The sequence below is a fragment of the Aplysia californica genome, unplaced genomic scaffold (assembly GCF_000002075.1).
Source record: "Aplysia californica isolate F4 #8 unplaced genomic scaffold, AplCal3.0 scaffold00052, whole genome shotgun sequence".
Classification (NCBI taxonomy): domain Eukaryota; kingdom Metazoa; phylum Mollusca; class Gastropoda; order Aplysiida; family Aplysiidae; genus Aplysia; species Aplysia californica.
In genome coordinates, this window is record NW_004797322.1 from 182806 (window position 1) to 193545 (window position 10740).

At 39.2% G+C, this 10740-nt stretch overlaps 1 protein-coding gene across 1 annotated transcript in view; it reads right to left on the reverse strand.

Annotated features, from left to right (window-relative positions):
- Positions 1 to 8879: 8879 nt before the first annotated feature.
- Positions 8880 to 10740, reverse strand: part of LOC101848805 — a gene marked incomplete in the record, with an annotated part of 29492 nt that continues 27631 nt past the window's right edge. The window contains 1 exon segment of the mRNA XM_035968346.1: positions 8880 to 9918. Coding sequence (XP_035824239.1) covers positions 9448 to 9918 — 471 coding nt within the window.

Sequence of the window (10740 nt, forward strand, 5' to 3'; positions counted from 1 at the left end):
TTAACATGTACAGTGAAACAATCCTTAGAAACATAGAAGAATGCCCAGGCCTCAAAGTAAATGGAGAAAATATTAATAACATCAGGTATGCAGATGACACGGTTTTAATAGCAGGTTCCGAAAAGGACCTTCAATTGCTTCTAGATACTGTTGTAAAAGAAAGTGAACGTAAAGGATTATTGTTGAATGTAAAGAAAACAGAATGCATGGTAATACCAAAAAAAAGCAGCAAATCCTAGTTGTAATCTCATTAGCAAAGGTGAAAAGATCAAACAAGTCCAACAGTTTAAATATCTAGGATATATGATAACATCTGATGCCAAATCTTCCACAGAAATAAAAAGGAGAACCACGATGGTTAAGGCTATAGTTTCAATAAAATGAGCCCAATCCTGAAAAATAGAAACATCTCAATGAACACCAAAATGAAAGTCCTGAAATGCTATAATGTTTGGTCAACCCTTCTATATGGCTGTGAATGCTGGACAATCACTAAAGACAGTGAAAATAAAATAGAAGTAACAGAAATGTGGTGTCTTAGGAGACTGCTAAGAGTATCGTGGAAGGAAAAGAAATCAAATGAGGTAGTACTTGATGAAGCCCACGTGGGACGCTCAATGTTAAAAACAATCAGGAAACGACAAATACACCTGAATAGACATAAGGGTCTTGAACATCCTGCTCTCACTGGCAAAATTGAGGGCAAGCGAGGCAGGGGTAGGCCCAGAACAACATACTTAGGGAACCTAAACAAATAGTTAACAGGGAAAGATCAGGGAAACGTAGCTTTTTTTAGAGCACCCGAGCAAAGGAATGAATGGAAAACCATGATCGCCGATGTCTGTGCTGTCGCAGATTTGGCACTGGATGATGATGATAAATAGACCTATTAGGTAGGCCCAATGATAGTACATAACAAGATGGGCCACTTCTCTCTTTGAGCCAATTAAAAAAGTGTCCTCAAAATTTGGTGGCGCCCTCTTCACAAAAGCGCACTTTTGCGAACAGAGTTACCCTACTTGAGTTTTTAAAAATCAAAGTGAAACTAGCAAGTTTTGGGATAAATTACGGAAGAACGCTTTTTTAAAATGGTTACGCTGACAAAAAACCTCTTCCGGAGAAAAGGGTGATTGTTTTCTTCGTTTAATTTGACTTTAGAATGAAAGGCGAGAGGTCATTAAAATAAAAAACCCTAAAACTCCGCACTGAACGTACCCGAACTGCTGATGAACAGCAGTCGATCTGCGCACGCAAGGAGGTGCTATTCCTATTCTTCTTCTGGAAAAACGAAAGAGAGCCTCAAAACAGAATGCAGCGCCATCTGAAGCAAAGAGCATACTTCCTGCGGACACTTTTTTGGCTGAGTGACCCATCTTGTTATTCACTATCTTTGGTAGGCCTATTAGGGATCGGTATCGGAATCTGTATCGAATCAATTCCTTTAAAAAGTATGAAGTACATATTGCATCGAGTCCTAAATAGTGGTATCGTCCCAGCACTACTTGAAGAACATGATTCTTCTTTGCCGCCATATATGCGCGCGCATCGACAGTGAACTCGCTCGCAAACCGGTGCTAGATTACAGATTTAGGGGAGACTACCGTAGCATAAATGTTCTCACCTGACTTGACCGTAAATAAACCTTGGAATTAGAGGTACCTACCTTCGATTTTAGGGGCTGCTTAAGCCTGCTCTTTAAATCCCTTATTTGTTTGTGAACTAATTATAACTTCATGCACCTAGAAATGAATCTGTGATTTTAACTTGAAACTGTCTATATTCTTGTACCCTATGTATTGTACTGTAACACTCAGGGGTGGCTCGTGGAGCTAAAAAGTGGGCGTGCACAATAATAATTAAGCTATTGCATGCTGAAGATAGTCAAGGGCATACTAGTAAATAAGACGGTGTATAATTTTAGCATCTTTGGGTTGGTGAGGGAGGGCCTCGTGCTTTTATTTTCATTCTTTTTTCTTGTCGCTTTGATTTCTTGTACTAAATTTGTTTGTTAATGTTAGCTAAACATCAATTTCGTTCATCCTGTATTGGAACTGAACACTCAAGTACATGTAATAACTTTCACTACTCCACTACAAAACCATTCAAAAGCACAACTCATAGGACGGTCACGTTCACCTCCCTCAGGTTCACGATTATAGAGTCACCTAAAATAGTGGAAAGACAAAAAATAAACCAATCACAATCCACTTGAGCACTCCGCTGGATTGCTCCGGGGCTCACATAATATTGGAAAAGAATAGCGTAGGGTCTATCGTGTTTATTTTTAGACTGCCTACTGTGGGCTATGTTTCGGCACTATTCAGCAGGAACACATTTCAGATGTGTCGGCTTATTAGTATTTATGTACCGCCAAACTTGCTACGAGTGTCGTCGTCGCTTTCTGTTTAGCTAAAGTGCATGGACTTTGACATTGAATAGTAGATGTTTTACGGCACTATATATATACATGGACTTTGACATTGCATATATATATATATATATATATATATATATATATATATAGAACTGACAGTTATGGCGCCAGTGGGACCTTTGTTTTGATATATAATTATAATATTTGGCTAGTGTTTGTTTGTGGCTTCTTTTTCATTATTATTATTGTAGGTGTTTTAGGTAATAAAACATATTTAAAAATTTGGGCGGCACTGCACGACCGTGCTCTATGGACGAACCGCGCCTGGTAACACACCATCCCCTCCCCTTTAAAAAAAAGATTATGATAAAGATGATAATGATGATGATTTATTCTCTGCTGTATAAGATGATGAGGATGATGATGATGATGATGATGATGATGATGATGATGATGATGATGATGATGATGATGATGGTGATGATGATGATGATGATTTTGTTTCCTTAATGGGCCTGGCGGACTCCACGAAAAAATCTTCGAGCCAGAGCGAGGCTCTTTTTCGGCTCCATTGTCAATATGCTTAGCGGCACCTCCACTCGTCCAAATTATAACTCCATTCGAATTGCCACTGTTCCTGGACATTCAAACATATGTTCGACATCCTCTTTTTCATGGCCGCATCTTTGGCAACGTGGGCTGAGCTCTTCATTTACAAAGTTCTTATTCCATCTTAAGCTCCAATGATGGTCCGACCGCAGTCTCGCTAGCTCAACCTGGTCCCAGCGACATGTGATAGATTTTTGTTCCCGCTTACAGGAGTACCCAGAATACACATCTTCCAGGTACTGGTACTTACTTCTACATGGTGGGTCTCTGATATCCCTCTTGATCATTGGAAAGACTCCTCTGTATGTAGTGGTCGTCTGTCTCCTTCAATCTCTCTGGCTTCATTAGCAGCTTGGTCTGCTGCCTCATTTCCTTCTATTCCAACATGGTTTAGAATCTGTTGGATTTTTATTGTAGCTGTGGCTTCACTGAACTTGCGGCGCAAATCATTTATGTTCGAGCCGTTGCCTAGCAGTCCCTGTCAGTCAAGATCAGCACATTGGTTCGACTGTGGCAATTGTCAGCAATCCATTGAGCAGCAGACATCATTTCCTTGCATTCCTCGTCATAAGATGATGTAAAGAATGCACCTTTAGTTTTAATAATTTCTGTTCGTGGTGGTTCATAATTCATTATCACCACTTCTGCTACTCCACCTTCGCCGTATCCTGCGACAGCCGATTCATCGGTGAAAATTGTCACATCTGCACCAACCTCTTTGATCACATCCTCTGCAGCTTCACGTGCCTTTACAGGATCATCACATTTGCCCCTCACTCCTCTCAGTTCTGTCCGAATTTCGATTTCGCCATGGGTCTCCCATGGACAAGCTCTCACCAGATTGATATGATGATGATGATGATGATGATGATGATGATGATGATGATGATGATGATGATGGTGATGATGATGATGATGATGATGATGATGATGATGATGGTGATGGTGATGGTGATGGTGATGGTGATGATGATGATGATGGTGATGAAATTTTTTTTAGAAACAATTAATAATACGTAATCGGCTCATACACATCATTGAAAAAAAGAAATTGCTCTTTGTCAACCAGTCGGGATTCAGAAAAAAGGGAAACACACGACCAGTTATTGAGATTAACTCATGAACTGGATAAATGTACATGTAGAACATTTGGGAAGGTAATGGCAGCAGTTTTCTTGGATCTAGAAAAGGCTTACGATCTACTATAGAAAGAAGGAACCCTTGAACAACTTATGAAAGTGGAGATAATAGGTAATATAATTTTATTTAGGACTTTCTTTATGAAAGGACATTTCAGGTTAAAGTTGGAGACGTATTATCTGAAATAAAAAGTCAGGAAAACGGAACACCTCAAAGGGCAGTAATCTCATCTCTCCCACATTTTTTAACATAATTGATAAATTCAGTAGGAGCAATAGAAGAAAAATATACCAGGATAAGCATATAGATCTGGGGCAGTTTGCAGGTAACACTGCATTTGGATTAAAGCCAAATAATATGCCCCGGAAAGAGAGCAAAAAAGAATACCACTTTAATTTTTTAAAGCTATTGAAAATCCATTGTCCTCATCGAGACTCTCACAAATCTTGGATTTAAAGTAAATACAAAGAAACCCAAGCAATCTTCTTTAACCAAAAACTATGCCCAGATCTGCTGATTAATGGAACAAATGTCCCTACTACAAAACCAGTAATGTTTCCAGGACTTACATTTGTTTCAGTTTAAGGAGCATAGCTGGAAAACATGAGAAAGGAATCAACACCCTTAATATTTTGAAATACACAGCAGGAAAAGCCTGGGTGACAAATTCGAAAATAAAAACATTAAACAAAAATATGATACTACCAAGACTTGCCTATGGAGAGGAAATATACGACCAGGGTGCAAAAGGTCAACTAAAGAAACTGGACACCATTCAAAATGCAGCTTTGAGAATACGTGTAATCATCAATTCTACACGCGCTGCAAGCAGCATATGGCTTTATCAGTCCTGACCGAAATTCCCCCTCTTTTGATAAGAAGGCAGGAAAGCAAGGTCAAACTATAGCAAAGAATAAATTATAGTAAAGAAAAAAACGCTAGGAATGTCTACAGAGACCGAATAACCAAGATCGCAAACAAACATCTCAAAACAGAAAACGATATTGTAGAAAGCACGCAAGCGATTAGATGTCTATCGGAACTTTGAAAGTTAAGAAAAAAATATGTCCACCGCACTGAAACAAGAACTACCCTTACAATAAAATTGTGACAATAATGTGGACCGAACACCTAAAGAACAAAATAAAAAAAAGAGAAGACAAACGCATCAATGAAAAATATTACATTAAAACATATTCATAACGACCATAACCATTATTTCACTGATGGATCCAAGGAGGATAAACGTACTGGGGTCAGGATTCTATGTTAAAAAACAAAATATTCAGTCGTTTTCACGAATAACGGATTGTACTTCTATTCTTACTGCTGAACTGATACATGAAACAGGCTATCAGTACAGAGTTAGACAGGGATATTCTTATACCCACTGATTCTCTCACGGCAACACTTGGGGAATCTTACAGAAATCATGCTAGATTTGACATTCTCCAGGACATAATTGAATAGCACGAACAAATAACTAACGGAAAAAGGGTTACTATTATTTGGATACTATCACCACATTGCGGAATAGATGGAAATGAGATAGCTGACGAACTTGCAAACAGGGGAAGAACCATAGAGTTATCTCCTTTTTGAACTAGTCCGTACGAGGTCACGTGACATGAAAACTTTTGATTCGGTTTGCGGCCATTTTCGTTTTGGCAAAGAAGTTTGTTTACATGTGAGTGGGCTTGTTCCCGTTCAGGTCTTTGCATACGGGTATAAAAGTTGGATGTCAGACAGAAGCTAAAAGCTCATTTGCGAAGCCAACAACAGGTAAGGTTTCGACATGTTTTCTTTGATAAAAAAAATAGTAGAGGCTTTACGAAAGTGGACAAAGTATATAATACTATGTGACCCGTACACGCACCCAAAGAGAAGTTTTTAATATTATAGCGCCCGAATAGCGAAACATTTTTCTATTACTGATTCAATGTTTTTAGTGTATATTAAAATCTGTGTAAGATGGGCCCCTGTCATAAGACGGAATCCCCCCCCCCCCTCTCCTAAATAAAGTCCTCTATACTTACCTTTATACATGTAAAACGACAACTCTTCTAACGCGGAAACGGAAACAGAAATTCTTTCCCTTTGAGTGGTTTTTACCTTCCTAAGACGGAAAATGCTTTGCCTACTCTTTCCTGATTTGAAACAAAGCTATCAACTTCCATAGTTCCATAGGCTCCAGGGACCTTACGATTGTGTAACTCCGTCATCGGCTCTCTTGTCTTTACACCATGCGGCCAGGCGAGGAAGGGGAGTAGGGATGCAATTTTTAGAGGTAGGTGTTACCCAAAGCGAACTAAAGTACAAATGTACTACAGTTCGCTATGACGTTACCCGAGAAGTGCCTATTAATTAATAAGGTCGTCTCGATGTTACCCGATCCATGTGATCTCCTATGAACGGAGCAGGTGGTCAGGGTGGTGTAGGTGTGAAATCTCACCAATACCTGTGAAAGTGCTCCCGTGGGGCTCCAGCTTTTATGGGTAGCCAGAGGGTGGGAGCAAAGAAGATGTTCAATCGCTTTTGTTTTTAATGGTATTACAATGTAAGGTCAAACAGTGGTCCTGAATCACTGGTGGCAATGGAGCAAAACTGACGCATGCTGGACGCATGCCATCATCACAGAGACTATGATAGCACTTGAGAGGTGTGAACTTTTGACCGCTGCTTGCCGACCGCAGGCTGGGCATCCGAAACCCCCCTCTATCGCCCCATAAATTCTACTATCTAAGACGGGAAATGTCTAAAACGGATTTTTTTCTCTGGCTACCTTGCAATTCTGTCTTACAGTTACACAATGTATTGTTTGGTCGCTGAGCTGCAGAAGTGTCATGCAAGGTTACAAATAGTACATGGACATAGGTAAATTAATACATTTATTGAGCTAGAGTTTTTGTTTAACTTGGACAGACGAGAATGAACAAGCGATAGTGTCAGAGGATGGGTAGCCAGTGAGCATGAACATCGATTTTAATAACGACCTTCATTGGCTCAGAGAGTACTGGGCTTGTACACCTATTTGTCCGATGGGTTTGAGAATTTTGAAAAAAGACCCTACTTGTTTACTTGTGTGAAGGACCGACATCACTGCGCAAGGGGCATTCCCATAAGCGCTCCATCCCCCGAAGAAGCACATCTCGAAGTGTGTAGATGCTGACGGTTCCAACCAATGGTTGATTCCATAGCCTTCTGCTCCTCCTACTAAGTCTTGAACTTCTGCAGGCGCCCCATAAATACCATCCAATTTCAAGCTCACGAAGTCGCTCAAGATGATGGTATTCCGACTCTTCTTACTTCTTGTTCTTTTTCTCATTTTTCCCTGACTGAACGTACAATTTCAGGTTTGTCAGGGCACAGCTTCTCTTCTGGTTTTGCTTTCCCAGCGAGCTCATCATCCCACTCATTAAAGTCCTTGACTCCAGCATGACCCGGGGTGAAGATCCACGTGATCTTTTTCAGTGTTGGCTTCTCCAGGAGCTCTGTCCATTCAGCTCTAAGGTTCCCATTCTCAATCTTCCTCAGAATGCTCTGAGAGTCAGTGACAAAGATCACATGTGCTATCTCAGAGCAGAGTAAAGGCACGTTGTAGTATGTATACAAAATAAAATCCTCGTTATAAAGTGGTACATGTGGTTTAGGCCCATGATTAGTGGTCCCCGTAGAAGGATTCCATTTCACCAGTGATTACTGAATCGAGACAAAATTAATGTGTTCAAATACCTTTATTAATAAACATTTTTGATTATATACACATACAATGCAAGTCGCAGTAAGTTGTAACGGACACAAATGCTTTTAAACCAAAAGATAGTAAACATATACGAGAATAATTTAAAGAGTAGGCCTACTCTTGGGCATATTATTTACTAAGCCGTTACAAATGAGGCTGCTACTGGCTTGGCAGTTAAACCCCCCCCCCTCCCCCTCCCACCACGCAAAAACAATAAAACAATCCAAACCAAGGAAAACAAAACAACCCCCCCCCACACACAAAAAGAAAGCGAACAAAGAGTATCATAATGAAGTCATAAACAGAGAATGACCATGATGTCACCGGACGGTAAGTAACTGTGGCTCCACGTTGCATGGTTACAAACAATTCCAAACTTCTCTTTAACATAAGCAAATTATTAAGTCAGCTGTTCACAGTGTACTGAAGCACGCATTTTGATGGTTAAATAGGATTCTGTTTTTTAAGGAATAAAAGCGCCAGATTGTGAGCGTGGATAATGATGGTAGAAAATGAGTGTAGAAAATAGAAGGAAATAAATAAATGGGCATGCAGTTCACACAACTTGCTTAATATGTTGGCTAATGAACAACAACGACAATAACAACAACAACAACAACAATAATAATAATAATAATAATAATAATAATAATAATAATAATAACAATAATAATAATAATAATAATAATAATAATAATAATAATAATAATAATAATAATAACAATGACAACAATAATAATAGTAATAGTAGTAATAATAATAATAATAATAATAATAACAATAATAATAGCAATAGAAATGTATTATGTATCATTTGTGTTAAAATGCGCTGTGAAACTTCTGACGATACAATACACATACATGCAAACAGACTTTAAAGATCAAAATAACGGTTGTCTACTTGCAGGCAGGGTTAAAAGAGAACTTCAACTCAAGCGTTTTTGCGCTGTGTTTGAACCCAACTGAAGCGTTTGACTTTTAAACAAAGGTAAAGAAGAAGATGTGCTGGGACTTGGGAAAGGGATCAACAGGATCAACTCAGGTGAGTTCAACACAAGGGAAGTCAACTGTAATGTTCAATTGGATATAAAAACCCATTCCAATGTGGCTCTAGACAATTTACTAGCCTATGTTTTATACAAGACACAAAGTGAAGATGGTAGAAACGTACCTCTCAAAATTTCAGCATTACGTATAATATCCCGCTATATGGACTCTTTTTTTGCGTATTATTGTCTCTCCGTAAACGTTATACGCTTTCGTTCCCTCCCGGCTCAAAACCGGACATACACAAAGAGACAGACAGACAGACAGACAGACAGACAGACAGACAGACAGACAGACAGACAGACAGGCAGGCAGGCAGTCAGAGAGACAGGCAGACAGACAGGCAGAGACAGTGTGTTTTCGGTAATGTGAGGCCATGATTAAAGACAATTTACAAAACAAAACAAAACAGAGAGTTTGTCCGAGAAAACGCCATAATGTCCATATAGGGGAAAATGTGCACGGGGATTAAATCACCCGAAAGTTTGTTTTCGACGAAGTGTAGGTTTGTGAATTCACTGATGGCCCATTCTCTTCAGAATTTAGTGACATAGTTTCTTGAGTTCCTGTTGGTTCGCATGAATGTCGACTTTGACATAGTAAATCCAAGAGGGAAATTTTTGCTCGGATTCGTTATAGTTATCGTGGCAGAGTTTGACTGCAGTGACGTCACCGTGGAGGGAGAAGAGACGGGAGAGAACGAAGATGCAGTCTTTGTCCAATTCGTTGTGGCACCAGAAACTATTTCTTTAGATGGATTCTCGAAACTCTTTGACAGAAGGGGAGGCTTACAAGTGATAGAAGGAGAGATGTGGTTTGGCATGGCGCTAGGCCTTGTTGCAGCAGCGGCCGGATTGAGGGAGGTGGAGGTGGTGGTGATGGCGGAAGGTTCCGAGGCCCGCCGGCGGTTGGGAGCTGGACTGTCTACGATCACCTTTTCTTCTTGTGAATTGAGCCTGGCGCACGTGAGAAGCTTCAGTTCCTGTTGCTTACTTGCTTGGATTGTCTGAAAAGCCAGCAAACAAGAAAAACTTGATGTTAAGATCATTAAGAAATTATAAGCGAACGGTTGTTGGAAGATACAGCACAAATTGCCTGTATTAGGCCTACATTGGGTTTTTTTTTCTTATTTTCTTTCTCCCTTTTTTGTTTACTAGGATTCTAGATTATTTCGACTATTCCATAATTAGTCATTCTTTTAAAAAAAACCTTTTTAATGGGGTTGGAAAGGGGGGGGGGAATTAGGAGGGGGAAGGGGGATGGCTAGAACTAGAAATCATCAACATTATGGGTATGGGTCAATTGAAGTTGGAGGATATGCAATCTGTGAGTCGAAAGCTTTTATACATTCTTTAAAATATCAAACAAATTAATGTTAAGAAAAATACAAAAACTATTTTTAAAAAGGGAGATAATCTCTATGATCAACCTTATGAAATCCCAGTAGCCAGATGTCCAGGTGTGTTGCTGTAGAATTTTTATTCTATGAGCGTCTGTCTGCAATTTATTCCTTAAACTGTTTTTGATACTTTAAAAAATACCTCATTCTTAAGCTCTATTTACACATTTCTATAACATTTTTTCATTTAATTTTTTTTGTGGGGTGGTGTTTCTTGATTCCTTCATTAACACCTGCTAATTATGATGATGAGCAGTTTTTAAAAAGGATTTATAGTTATTAAATAGTATTGTCTCTAAGCGATGCTAGTTATGAATGGCAAGGTGAAGAATAAGATAACTTTGGCCGCTTGTTTCAGAGTTCTGTGTTGGTCGTTTTTTTTTCATCTTCTTTTTATTTTTTTTGTTTTGGGGGTGTTGTTTTTTTCGG